This window comes from Nothobranchius furzeri, chromosome 18 (assembly GCF_043380555.1).
Source record: "Nothobranchius furzeri strain GRZ-AD chromosome 18, NfurGRZ-RIMD1, whole genome shotgun sequence".
NCBI classification, from domain to species: Eukaryota; Metazoa; Chordata; class Actinopteri; order Cyprinodontiformes; family Nothobranchiidae; genus Nothobranchius; species Nothobranchius furzeri.
Genome location: NC_091758.1, coordinates 46,515,298 through 46,529,740, shown reverse-complemented (window position 1 = coordinate 46,529,740; position 14,443 = coordinate 46,515,298). Strand labels below are relative to the sequence as shown.

The following is a 14,443-nucleotide window of genomic DNA, read 5'->3' as shown; positions in this document are numbered from 1 at the left end:
CCTCTCCTGTGGAACCAGCTCCCAGCTTTAGTCCGTGAGGCAGACACCTTGTCTACATTTAAGAATAGGCTTAAAACATTTTTATTTGATAGGGCCTATGGTTAAAATCTGATGTTAGCCTAAATCTGGACAAGTGGGGGAGTAGAGGGAGGTGGAGTGTACAGTCGGTAAAGACGGCTCTCCCTTGCCCCGCCTCCAACATACCTCCATCTAAATAGGATAGATTATCCAGAGTTATCTCTGTAGTTATGCTGCTATAGGCTTAGACTGCTGGAGGACACACTGACCACTTTCCACACTCTACTACTTTCTTCTACAATCTGCTCTTTAACTGTACTATTTCCTGCTATTTCAGCTGTTAACTTTATTTTCTCTCTAAGTGTTTTTCTCCCCAGAAGAAGCTACAACGATGTTCTGCTGAGCTGTGGTGGCCTCATGGAGGGGGCCATCGACTAGCACACTGCTGCTAACCACTTAAACATTCTCCCTCTCCTGATAATAACTTTTTGCTTTCCTTGACGTTGGATGTGCTACTACTAGTTTACCCGTTTAATTATAGATCCACTAGGATAAATACAATAAAGTTTATCTCACCAAATAGAATATTTACTAAGAAATCACAATATAACTATAGACACATTATTGTGTGTGTGTGTGCGAGTGTGTGTGCGAGTGTGTGTGTGTGTGTGTGTGTGTGTGTGTGTGTGTGTGTGTGTGTGTGTGTGTGTGTGTGTGTGTGTGTGTGTGTGTGTGTGTGTGTGTGTGTGTGTGTGTGTGTGTGTGTGTGTGTGTGTGTGTGTGTGCATGTGCGTGCGAGTGTGTGTGGGTGTGTGCGTGTGTGTGTGTGTGTGTGTGTGTGTGTGCGTGTGTGCGAGTGTGTGTGTGTGTGTGTGTGTGTGTGCTCTGTCTTCTCCATCCCCAGTGAGTCGTGGAGGATGGCTGCTTATACTGAGCCAGGATTCTCTGGAGGTTTCTTCCTGTTAAAAGGGAGTTTTCCTCTCCACTGTCGCTGCATGCTTGCTTAGTATGAGGATTGCATCAAGTCACTGTCACTAGTCAGTGACTTGATGCAATTTGCTGGGTTCCTCATATAGGAAACATTATTTCTGATTGGCTTAATGAACTGATCTGAATTGGAATATTTATTAAGTGAAGTGCCTTGAGACGACTCTTGTCGTGATTTGGCGCTTTATAAATAAACTTGAATTGAATTGTTCACACATATGATACGGGGGGGGGGGGGCATCATTGTTCTGCTGCTAATCACACAGAGACCATAAATAGTTGGGTGTGAGCCTCAAGGTACATCAGCTGTTTCCTGTTTTAATGAAATTTCGGAGATAAGATGTTGGATGAGTTCCAGCTGGCAGACGGATCAGAGATGCAGGTGCACCTCTAAAAGGTCGGATGACTGGAAAAGTCCATCAAATGAAGATGTAATATTCCCCCAACACGTTACCTCACTCACTAGAAATAAACACTTCATATGATTTTCACTTCATCACGAGTGCAGAAACAGAATTTTATCCTCATGAGTTGGGAAGTGCCTGCTGACCAGACCGTGAGGGAGTGTCGAGGTGGAGATCAGAGCTGCAACATTACAGCAGGGACACATCACATGCTCATGCCATGGGTCGCACGTTGTCTCACATCTGCTGCATCTGTCGAGGTTGGGGGGGGAGTCCTCGGCAGCGATTTAAATCTGATGGTTATTTATATCCCAGCAACAGATGGAAACCACCGTCTGAGAGGAGAAACGGTTTAAAGGAGCGGCTCAGATGTCGTCCACAGACTTTATTTATATCATAAGAAAGCACACACACACACAGCTGCAGTACAGTGATGTTTAAGTTCTTCTTTAGTGTCAGAAGTCAAAGAGCGATCATGAAACGATGATGTCGGATTCTCAACAGGTCCACCTTCTGAAAACCCCTCCATCCGAAGCCGGAAGCACTCAGCTGAAGTTCTAAATCTTTGATATCAAACTGTTACATAAGTGGGAATAGTCAGACCTCTTACATCATCTCACATGTTTAAAACCTCCTGAGGCTCCAGTTGTGAGTTTGGCCCAGGTCAAAGGTCAGCAGCAATGTTGTGCTTGAATGACTTTGTTGAAGTGTGGTCTAGTGAGGTCTGTTGAGAGGGTCATGGGTGTCTCTCTACCCTCCCCCTGGACATTCACGACAACTGTCTCACCTGCAAGGCCACCAGGATCTCTGTAGACCTCCTCATCCAGCTCACTGTCTCTTCAGCCTGCTACCATCAGGGACCAACCCTAACCCTAACCCCCCATCAGGGAGGAGACTGCAGTCCAACCCTAACCCTAACCCCCCATCAGGGAGGAGACTGCAGTCCTAACCGCGTTTTTGGGACCAGGCAGTGAGGAGGCAGAGCCCCCTCCGTGCCCTGCCCCCATCACCAAATCACTCAGATTATCCACGGCCCTGCACACGCTCTAGGATTATGAATAATTGAGCACTTGTAGTGTAGCACCACTGTGACTTTTACATGGTGCAAATTCATGTTCCTTAATCACTTTTTATGCATGTAGTACATTTTACTTTTATGGATGAACATTTAAGTCGAGCAGTTTTACTCCTGAATGTATCGTGTGTGGTGTGCACGTGGGGTGCACTGGGTGTGTTGGTCATTGTGTGATGAAGGTGGCCAGCTGACAAGTCATGTATGATGAATGTGTGACTTGGACATCACTTGTTTTTCTGGTGAAATGCTGACGGAGGTCATGCAGGCCATGGTAATCCAAAGGCAACAGTTGGACGCCTGTAAAATCAGCGGGTCGGTCTCCGTGTTGGTTGGTGCACCTAGCAGCTCCACAACTAGCTGGCATGCAGGGCAGAGGAGCACGTTACAGTTTTGCCCCAGGTGAACATTTCCAGCTGACTCTGACTGACATGGTCTAGATGTGTTTCAGTTGGGGGGGGGGGGGTCTCTTCCACCTCCTTGCAGTGGTCAGGACCATCTTCCTGTCAGCAGGAAGATGGTCTTCTTGTGATTATCTGGCCAGGTAACCAGTGCAGAACTGCTCATTTCTACAGGTCCAGTAATGGAGCTACTGGTTGCTGACCAGATATTTACGTCTGCTCACAGGCTGTGTTCAGTTCCTCATGGTTGTCACTTCCTTTTCTCATCACCTTCCAGAGCACACTCCTCCTTTAGTCTGGTAACAATGATCTTCTTCAACATGTCCGCCAGCTGTGGAGCTCCCCAGCCTCTGTGGTGAGTGGTTTCGAGGGTAAAGACCGGTCCTTTTATGCCCCTAGAGGGTGTTGGAGACGTTTGCACCATGAGCTTAAAAAGGGCTCAGGGGGTGTTTGGTGCCCCTGCCCACAGAAGTTCTAGCTTTGACCCTGTAAATATTGCACCCACCCTATGGCGGTGATGATGATGATGATGAGGAGGAGGAGGCGGAGGACTAATCTGACAGCAGTAATCCCACAGTGGGGGGGGGGGGTGTGCACGCCGTGTGAGTCCACAGATGCTGAGGGTCTCTGAGATCAGACGGACGCCGTGACATGTCCTCGTGCATTCAGCGTGGACGAGGATGATCCGACTGATGGGACTCACCTGTGGAAAGGAACCGTCAGGATGCCTTACCTGAGCCAAGCTGTCATCCTGCTGCTGTGTCTGCTTGTCACTGGGGAGGCCCGCAGACCCGGACTCCGGGTGCGTAGATGGACCGGAACCATGGAGACGCAGAAACATGGCACGTAAGTAGAGGCGACACGAGAAGAGATTTCCAGTGTAGAGCCCAGGATCCAGAAATTAGCAGCATCTGTTGACATCTGGGGGTTCGGCTTACATTGGGCCGGAACCGGGCTCAGCAAAAGGTCCAAAAATAATACTGATAAGAACCAGATGAGAAGCTCCTGCAGTCATTTAACAAAAACAAAGCCACACGCTCTTTGTCCTGATCCATTTGGTTCTGAACAGCAGAACCGAGATCTGACACCACAGATCCACCCTTTGGTTCTGGGCTCACAGCTACCCAACAGAACCGCATCTTCGCTTTCCTCAGAGGTCAGACAGACTGGACCTCCAGATCCAACCTCACTTGAACACAGCACAGACCTACGCATCAGTGTCAGCCCGGTTCTGTTCAGGCAGATGGAACCCTGAGTTTTAGTTTGAGGGACGAAGACGGAAGAGCGACTGTCCCCTGACTGGAAGGCGAGCGTTGGTGCCGGGTCTAGTGGCGGGTCACATGTTGAAGAACCTTTAGGAAATGGTTGGCGGCTTCCCACTGCTCCTCTGGGATGGGATCAGACTCAGCCTCTGTGCTTGGAACTCCCCTCCACACACACACACACACACACACACACACACACACACACACACACACACACACACACACACATACTCACATATAAACACTCACACACACACACACACACACACACACACACACACACACACACACACACACACATACTCACATATAAACACTCACACACACACACACACACACACACACACACACACACACACACACACACACACATACTCACATATATACACTCACAGACACACATATACTCACACACACACACACACACACACACACACACACACACACACACACACACACACACACACACACACACACACACACACACACATACTCACACATATACACTCACACACACACACACACACACACACACACACACACACACATATATACACTCACACACACACACACACACACACACATACTCACATATATACACTCACAGACACACATATACTCACACACACACACACACACACACACACACACACACACACACACACACACACACACATACTCACACATATACACTCACACACACACACACCATGCTGGTCCTCCTTAAAGGTGTGGAGCACTGAAAACCCATAAATGGGTCACTCTGAGTGTTTCATGCAGGCTGAACGTGAAAATAGTCTCCTACACCCATCTCCTAAGATCCCGCCATCTGAAGCTCTCCCCTGAGCAGCCCCCCCCCCCCCCCCCCCCGGACTACGACTTGCACTAGAGACCTCTAGTAATTTATTGGTTAAACAAGAGTCCCGCACCCTTGATCAGACCTGCGCCGTCCTAGAGGAGATCAGCGCGTGCATGAGCACCCTAGCAGCAGGTCTGAGTTCAAGTTAAAGCGGGAGTCAAGGCCACGGTGGAGATGCGTTTCGTCCACACTTCCTGTTAGGAAAACGCTTCTGAAAGAGGCGTCGCCTGGCGGACCGAGAGAGCGGCACTGAAGCAGTGGTAGGCCGCACCCCCCTCAACCCCCCCGCGTGTGCTGTCGGAGTTTCGCAGTCTAAAAACGAGTTGTTAACGAGCACGTGCACACACTCGCACAAGACTTGCCGCTCAGGAGAAGAGCAGACACAGATGCTGCAGCATTCTGGAGGATTTCCTGTTAAACGCGATCGTTAGGTGAAAGGGGGAGGCGAGCGGCTCAGAGCGCTAACGTGTCATATGGGCAGGTGAGTGGCTGAGCCAGGTGCAGGTGCGGCTGCCTCACCTGGAGACCGGTGCGGTGCAGCCACGAGGTCGTTTGCTGATAACGTCACGTTCTCCAGCGTAGCCATCAGCCACCGCTGGTTCTGCATGAATGTGGAGCAGAGTTTAACCTGAGGATGGAGACAGGGTTAGGGTTCTGGGCTGGAGTGTTACATTTAACGTAAGCTGCACTAAACCACCACACTAATGATCACACACGTGTGCAGCACCATCAGACACTCGTCTACGCAGGTTATCAGCAAAAGAAGGTAAGTCAGGTGCTACTGGCACTTTAAATGTTAGGAGAGAGTCCCAAAGCTGAGCTAAGATGGACAAAAGACAAACCGCAGGTGCTGTTTGACTGCTGCTCACTCCCAACATATGAGAGACACCAAAAGAGTCCATGCTCTCCACGTTTAACCACGAAGCAGATGTGTTGCAGCAGGAAACAGCTAAAGCCTGCAGGGAGGCCCTGGGGGACACCTGCTGTGGATTAGACCACCTTGTTGAGGTTCTGACTCCGAATGTCTTCTTCCAGATCTCTGAAACCTCCGGATGTGACCAAATCCCGCAGAACCAAGACAGAGCACCTTCTCAGAGTAGATGATCATGACTTCACCATGAGGCCTGCTTTTGGAGGTAGGCGTTCTAAAGAACCGGTTAACCTGTAGGTGAAGAAGTCACCATGTTTGCAGAGGAACGTAGAAGTCCACCATCAGCTGGTGGCTACTGTCACTGGCCCCAGGGTAGCTGTTGCCACCTCCATCAGGATGGAGGTCATGTAAAGAGCTTTGGAGTCCTCTGACTCATACGTGCCAGTCCTTTATCACTCAGTCCATCATCTACCAAGCTTCTTTCCATTCACAGTGATGGTGGTTCTTCAGGTTGTTTCCATCTATTAGAATTTGTTTTCAGGTCTTCTCCTTTGAGCTCTTTCATAGTTGGTCCAGGATTTAGAGCTCACCTCTAACCACCTGCTGCAGAGTCCCTGTCCACCAGAAGCTTCTTGGTCATGTGGAACCTGAATGAGACCTCCTGCTGCTTTGATGAACCTTCATGTAACCCTCAGAGCTGGTGGGTGACTGTGGTGCCTTCTGAGTATCATCAGCTCCAGGAGGTCATCCCTCGCATGCTCCGAGAGCATCTTCCCCCTCCAGCTGCTCTGTTTGGCTCTGAAGACATAAGGGTTGTGTGTTTTAAACGAGGACAACGGCAGGAACCGTTTGATCCATGTTCCTGCTCTGAACCCATTGGACCAGGTTTTGTCCTGATTCTGAGAACTCGTCCTCACATGGATTTAGTCTCAAGGTAACAGGTCACTGAAACACACAAATCCCTCTTCTCCAGTCTTTCTGGACCAACAACATGAAGCTCAGAACATCAGAACCAGGTCCAGTCTAAGCTTAAACAATGGAAGCGTTTGTCTGGATTATTTGGCTGTTCAGATTAAAATAATTGAGTTCAGACTGTATGAAGGACTAGACTCACCACAGCTCCTGACTGGGTTGTGGTTCTGATTCTGAGTCTGGATACGGTTTCAGAGAGCTCCTCTCGCTGGTGCTGACCTCCGCTCTGCAGGCTGCACGCCAGGCCTGGCAGCTGCAGATTAAAGCTAGGGGCAGTCCTTTCTGTTTTCAGATCAGATTAACGTCAATCTGTTCCATCATCCTGCATCTGTTACCCCACACCCAGAGTCTCCCTTTCCTGTTTTATTCAGTCACCAAGTCAGAATGGAGGACTTGGTGGAGCTCTGGATTACCAGGCTGAGACGAACTGAGTACAAGAACGTGTTCAGAACATTTCAGACAGAAAAGCCCAGATGTTTGTGACCTTGTTCTGCAGGCCCTGCGATCCCTGTTGGCGTGGACGTCCAGGTGGAGAGTTTAGATAGCATCTCTGAAGTGGACATGGTAAGAAATGTGGCTCCTCTCAGATTACTCCACCTTAAGCTTGGTTTCACACGGCAGGATAATCTTACCTATCTTTGATCCGATTCTCCCTTTGCGACAAGGACGATCCATCCCCCCGTTATCTTAACGGCTCTGAAGATAACCTCATCAGTGTGTGGTTGGGTTAGGGTTAGCTCTGGTCCACTCAGAAGGACGTCAGGATGGCTCTGATCATTAATCTGGGCTTTCAAAACCGTTGGTTTGGCTTGGTCCGATACGGAGAACAAACATGCCTGCTTCCTGTTGCATGCTGCCTAGCGTGGTGAAATCTGGTCATGTGTCGTATTTGCCATGGGGCTGCAGACCTTACATCATCACGGGTGGTCTCTCATGCCTTGAAAAATCGAACAAAACTGTAGAAATCCCGCCATGTGAAACAGACGTTTGCTAGAATGTAGCTGCTTCTGGACTCAGGCTCAATAGGTGACCTTTTTGTCTGTGAGAGGTGCTATACAAATAAAGTGACTTACTACTTACTTACTTACTAAATTCAACTGTTTTGGTTTTATTTTTAAGCTGAGGCATCCTTCTGCTTTCCCTACATCCTTCACACCGACTCTGTAATCTGGTAATCCCACTAGGACTTCACCATGACGCTGTACCTGAGACATTACTGGAAGGATGAGCGCCTGTCGTTCAGCAGCAGCACCAACAAGAGCATGACGTTTGATGGTCGGCTGGTAAAGAAGATCTGGGTCCCTGACGTCTTCTTTGTCCACTCAAAGAGGTCCTTCATCCACGATACGACCACTGACAACATCATGCTCCGAGTTTACCCGGATGGACATGTGCTCTACAGTCTGAGGTCAGTGGCATGCCTGCCAGAAATCAGCCTGAGGTCTTTACATCTCATTCTGACTCTCATATTTACCTACAACAGCTGCTTGAACTTTGACCCCAAATTTACGTCACACACTTTGAAGACATCTTGATTTACTCTGAAACTTCTCTTCTCTGAACCAACCAGCAAATCTGAAGGAGGGTTTCAGCGAGACTGGAGGGCTCAGAGCTCTTTTCAGGCTGTCGCTCTCTGAGCCGCGTTTTTCACATTTACTTATTTTCCTGTTTTAAACATTCGTGTGGTTGTGAACTCTCCTTTCCTTGTGACATGTCCTGTTCAATGAGCGTCAGCTGATGAGATCAGGAAAGCTTATAAAGAGATGTGGTGGTGGAACGTGGAAGTAGAGCTGAGGTCAGGTGGGACCGGGACAGGACCGGAGAGGGCAGGAGCTGAGGCATGGGGTGAAGATGGCGGTTAGGTTGGGGTCACGTGTACAGCACCGTGAACGTTTCAGCCACCAGCTTAAATGTTTTGTTGGGGTTTCCTGTGACAGGCCAACACACCGTAGCACATCACTGTGGACTGGAGTCCCGCTGATTCATGTTTTTTTATTTAAACCATAAAAATCTAAAGTGTGGTGTCACTTTGTATTCAGCCCCTCCTGCATCAAATGTTCACCACCAAACAGCTCAAGCTCACCCATGTTGGATGGAGAGAATCTGTGAAAAGCACTTTTCTTTTCTTAGGTCTGGTTCGGGTTCGGGTTCGGGTTCGGGTTCGGGTTCGGGTTAGGGTTCGGGTTCGGGTTGTGGCCAACATGAATATTCTCGGATATCAACCATTCTATTGCAGCTCCTGCTCTGTGTTAAGGGTCACTGTCCTGCAGGTCAACACTCAAGTCCTTTATTGTGTTCAGCTCCATCCATCCTCCCATCAACTCCAACCAGCTTCCTTGTTTCTGCTGAAGAAAAGCATTCCGACAGCATGATGCTGCCACCTCCATGTTTCACAGTGGGGATGGTGTGTTCTGGGTGATGAGCAAATGTTTGCATTTAGGTCCAAAAGTTCCACTTTGGTCTGGACTGATCTACAAGTCTTCTACAAGTTTGCTTCGTCCCCTGCATGGCTCCTGGAAAACTACAAGCGGCTTTCCTCTTCCATAGAGGCCAAATTTGTGGGGGACATGAGTTGTCCTGTGGACAGCCTGTCCCACTTGAGCTGTGTATTTCTGCAGCTCCTGAGTGACCAAGCGTTAGATATTGTCTCTAACCAGTGCTCTTCTTGCTTGAACTGCTAGTTTAGTTTAGTTTAGTTTAGTTTAGTTTAGTTTAGTTTGGTTTGGTTTGGTTTGGTTTGGTTTGGTTTGGTTTGGTTTGGTTTAGTTTAGTTTAGTTTAGTTTAGTTTAGTTTAGTTTAGTTTAGTTTAGTTTAGTTTAGTTTAGTTTGGTTTGGTTTGGTTTGGTTTGGTTTGGTTTGGTTTGGTTTGGTTTAGTTTGGTTTAGGGTTAGCAGACGCAGCAGATCATGACCTTTAGGTCAAAAACAGGACATTCATGACGCTACACGGTAAATCGAGAGCCTTGCTCTCTGGCTCAGCTCCCTTTTCACCACGACAGACTGGTACAACGCCCACATCACTGCAGATGCTGCCCCAATCCACCTGTCGATCTCCCTGTAGTTAGCACCCTCTGGTCACCCTTCTTAAAAATGTGGACCACCACCCTGGTCTGCCACTCCACGGGAACTGCCCCCATTGATTATGCAATGTTGCGAAGTTTCAACCATGACAGTCCTACAAAGAACTTATCCACCCCCAACGCCAACCTGCGACTCGCACAGAACGAAACACCCTTCTGGTTCAGAGTGGGCGGGCCGTTCCTCCCAATCACGCCCCTCCAGGTCATGCTGTCATCCCTAGTGAGCATTGAAGTCCCCCAGCAAGACCGTGGAGTCCCCAGTCGAAGCACCATCTAGCACTCGTTCCAGGGACTGCAAAAGGGATGGGCGTGGTTCCTGTAAACTGGGTGGGCAGGCTTTGGCTAATAAATAAGAGAAGAAATATAAAATCCCACGTAAAGTTTATATCCGGTGAAGTAGGGAGCGTCTGCTAAAAACCAAAGAAGTCAGATAATTAACCACCGCATCAGGGTTTTATTCAAAGAAACAGTTGCCAAAGCTATAATAATAATAATAATAATAATAATAATAATAATCTGTGCTCTGGTCAGGACTGTCAGCCTCCACAATCCCCTCCTAATCTTCTACCGGTGCAGATAACTGCCCAGGTGGGATGCCATCTGTCCGGGCATATCAGAATAAAAGTACACATCCTCCCAGCTTCCTGGGTTTTTCAGAATAAAAGCACACATGCAATAAAAACTAAATAAAATGAATACACTCTAAACTACATCACACTGGGAGGGAAGAACACAAGAAAACCCAACTTTGCCCGTATGACATGGGTACTCTGAACTGCTATTTGGTGCGTAAGCACAAGCAACAGTCAGGACCCGTTCCCCTCCCAAAAGCGCATGGAAGTTACCCTCTTGTCCCCTGGGGCAAACCCAACGTACAGACAGTGAGTCTTGGGACTAACGAAAAGCCCACCCCAGCCCTCCGCCTCTCACCCGGATCAACTCCAGCAAAGAAGAGTGTCCAACCCGTCTCCAGGACTCGGCTTCCAAAACATATTTCATTCACCTTCAAGTTATTCTAATAAAATAAGAAATATTAGGTAGCCATATTCTCTGCTGCTTTGTGTTTGTTGAACAGAGTAACCGTGACAGCAGCCTGTAACATGGACTTCAGCCGGTTCCCTCTGGACTCCCAGACCTGTTCTCTGGAACTGGAGAGCTGTGAGTAAACTGTCACTTGGATCATGTTCTGCAGCAAACGGAGATGTGATTACTGCTGTTTCCCTGATGTTGTGTGTGGGATCTCTTTGGAAATTGGCTGACTAGTTAAAGATCCTGCCATGTGATCTGGGCTTTAGCCACCTTCATCAGCTATACCACGACTCACTCGAGGTAAATTCTTTATTTAGTACCAACACAAGTTGTCTCAAGGCACTGATAAACGTTCCAGTTCATCATCATCATCATCAACTTTATTTGTGACGCGCTTTTCATCAACTAGAAGGTAAACCAAGCGCTGTACCAGCATAAAAGGCTTCAAAACAACACTGACCCAAGCAAGGGCCCACAAAATAAAGTGGTGGTTGAAGCTACTTATCAGTGCATGGAGTTCAGTTCATTATTCCAATTAGTTAAAGGGACCATATCAGCTTTTTGGAGTTTTTGAACGTGTTCTGTTGTTCTTTCCTCAGTAAAAGACCCCAAAGCAGTTTTTGGCTTCATGCATGCATTTTCCTGATTCTTCCCTTTAGCTCTGCTAAGCGATTGCAAAAGCCTGGATGGATTGTTGCTGTCATCATGACCTGCTTCTCCCCATCGAAGCAGTCTCAACTTCAGATCCCTCCTCTTCTGGACTGTAAACACTAACATCCTTCCTCCAACAGACTCTCTAATATCACTCCTGGGGCACTGGGGAAAACGCCCCTGAACTGCAGCTAAACAGCCAATCACGGTTGGTTGCTAAGGAGAACTGGACAATTCTTTAACAGCAGAGGGTGCCAGGCTGTATGTTCTCAACAGGAGAAAAAAAATGGAGATGAGAGGTCCGGAGCAGAGTGGACCTAAAGTGGAGCAAGTCAGTTAGTTTCCAGTGGCGGCTGGTGAATTATTATTTTTTTGGGTGGGGCGCAATTTAACAGGTGTTGTGGTGAAAAGATCATGCAAGCCGTGAGTTGCAGGACCTGTTATAGGAAGGTGCGTACGAATAATGAGGTTTTAAAATAAATTTGTACCATTAACATGGTTCTTCTCCATTTGCCTCCTTACAAAATGATGGTTTTTGGGCAGATAAATAAAAAATGATGGTTTATTTAAAAATATAATAACAAATATTTTAAATATTTGTAATTTCGAGTCACATTCCTGTTTTTTTAAACCAATAGCTAAATTTAAGCAGGCAGAAGAAAATAATATAAAAATACTCACTAAACATTAGTCTGTAACGTGTTTAAATAAAATGTGTAAAAATGTAAATATTAGTCAAAAACAAAAGGTTTTCTGGGGGAAAACGGATTAGAAAAGTGTTCATATCATGTATGTATTACAAATAGCCTCATGGCTCAAATTCTAATAATTACGTCTAAAAAATCAGACTGGACTGACTGGACTGGACTGATTGCAGATGTGCTACCCACATATCACCACCAGAGAACGCTAAATAACCATTCTCATGTGTAATGTGATAGAAGTGGTTACTTTTGATGAATGATAAAAGTGATATTCCATATAAATATGTATTATCAATAATATTGATCCTTTTATGTTTGATCTAAGATGAAACCAGGTCTTCTTGGTAGTCCAGGGAAGACACACCTACGTCATTACTTGAGACAGAGGCAAATATATAGTTTTCAATTAATCAATTAATACTATATTTCTACTACAGATGATGACACACAACAACTTGTGATGAATGATGGATGAAAGCAGACAACTGAGACAAGTTTAGCTTAGACGTTATGCATGCAAACCTGCTTAAGAGTCTGAGAAAACTGATGTCTGGGTTGTAAAAGCAGTCCGGTTTAACAACCTATCAGTAAAAACCCGTCCTACACCAGTTGTGCAGCATCTATGAACCCTTGTGGTGAAGGTCCTGCTGATCCAGGGGGCGGAGAAGTCAGTACGGACAGGCTGCCAGTGGAGTTGACTTCTGTGCTATTCGACGCTCGTAGTTACACCTTGAATACAGAACAGTCTGAGGTACCTTGAGGAAGTGTCAACTCGTTTTAATAACTGTTATTTATCAATTTGGACAAATCAAAAGCTTAGAAGTTTACCCGGGCGTTAACAAAATCCTCAGACGCCACCTGATTCCTCAAACACTCAGAGGGGTTATTTGCTTAATGTGGAGTAAAAATGTTAAACACTCATAATAATTTAACTACATTATTGTGTGAAAACACTGATAAATAAATTGACTTTAGATGAAACACTCATTATTTCATGTAATTGTTCTTTAGCTGTGAGGACTAATGTTATGAGATAATTATAAGATCTTTTACGGGGTAGATACAAGTCTTGAAGAGGGCCCCTGGACAAGTACCGACACCTCCCGATGTTAGGTTGGCCCAGCCTGTGTCGTGGTAGATGCTTAATCTTTTGGCACATATGATGAAATACATGGTGTCAGCCACGCTACATATGCGTCACTCCGACAGACCAGTAACCGCAAAATTGTTCCAAAAACGTGCTAAATATTCACCAATACATGCAAATCCAGCATTAAAACAAACACAGCTCATTTCATCAAGTTAAAAGCTCTAACTCAGTCCTGCCTTTGCCGGTTTATGTTTGTAATAATCCGTGGTAAAATCCACGTTTTTACATGCAGGTACATGAACGGGTGTTCAAAAGTCTCTGAAGCCACATTCCATCGTTTTCCAGTCATCGTGTCTACCCACTCCCCGTTCAGCACCTGATCTGGCTTTTTTCAGCTTTCCAGTCTAGAACTTTTCCTGTTTTCCTTTTTGCCAGCTGCTTCACACGAGTGTGTGAATGACGACGCTGTCTAAAGGAAACACCGTTCTCCAACTCATTTATTTATAGAATTTCAGAACACGACTCCTCCCCAGCGGTTAGAGGCCAAGATATGAACAAAACATGCTCACCTGGGCTCTTGTGTCGACATCTGTCACTGGACGAGGAGCTGAGAGGGGCGTCATGGAAACTTACCGCTGCTCATCCTTCGTGGTATCGCCAATCTGTAGACGGTATTATGGTTTTAAAAACAGAGCTGGAGACGGGCCTTTCATCAGACCGCGTGGGCTTGTTACTGAAACAATCAGCATCACCACGTCCAGACAGCCTTCAGAGTAAAAGCCCCAGACTGGAAGCGGGGTGTTCTTTTGCTGCGGTTCTGTCACGAGCATGTCTCGTGCGCGCCCTTACACAACAGTTAAATGGCAGTGTGTGGCTCAGACGAGACAGCGTTACGGGCGAGCCAAGTCTCTGACATTAAATTGGAATCCTCCACCCGATAACAGATTAAACTTTCCATAGCTGACTTGAACTTGGCAGGTGTAGCTTGAGAAATAATGAGGGTCAAAAGATGTTTTGAGAAACGGGACTGCGGGTCAGCT

At 46.9% G+C, this 14,443-nt stretch overlaps 1 protein-coding gene across 1 annotated transcript in view; it reads left to right on the top strand.

The window, feature by feature from the left end:
* The first annotated feature begins 3,497 nt into the window (after positions 1-3,497).
* gabrr2a (gamma-aminobutyric acid type A receptor subunit rho2a) overlaps positions 3,498-14,443 on the top strand; it is a 28,271-nt gene continuing 17,325 nt past the window's right edge. The window contains exons 1-5 of the mRNA XM_054734757.2: positions 3,498-3,728; positions 6,042-6,142; positions 7,346-7,413; positions 8,034-8,257; positions 11,005-11,087. Coding sequence (XP_054590732.1) covers positions 3,607-3,728; positions 6,042-6,142; positions 7,346-7,413; positions 8,034-8,257; positions 11,005-11,087 — 598 coding nt within the window. The 5' untranslated portion in view covers positions 3,498-3,606. The remainder of the gene's footprint in view (positions 3,729-6,041; positions 6,143-7,345; positions 7,414-8,033; positions 8,258-11,004; positions 11,088-14,443) is intronic.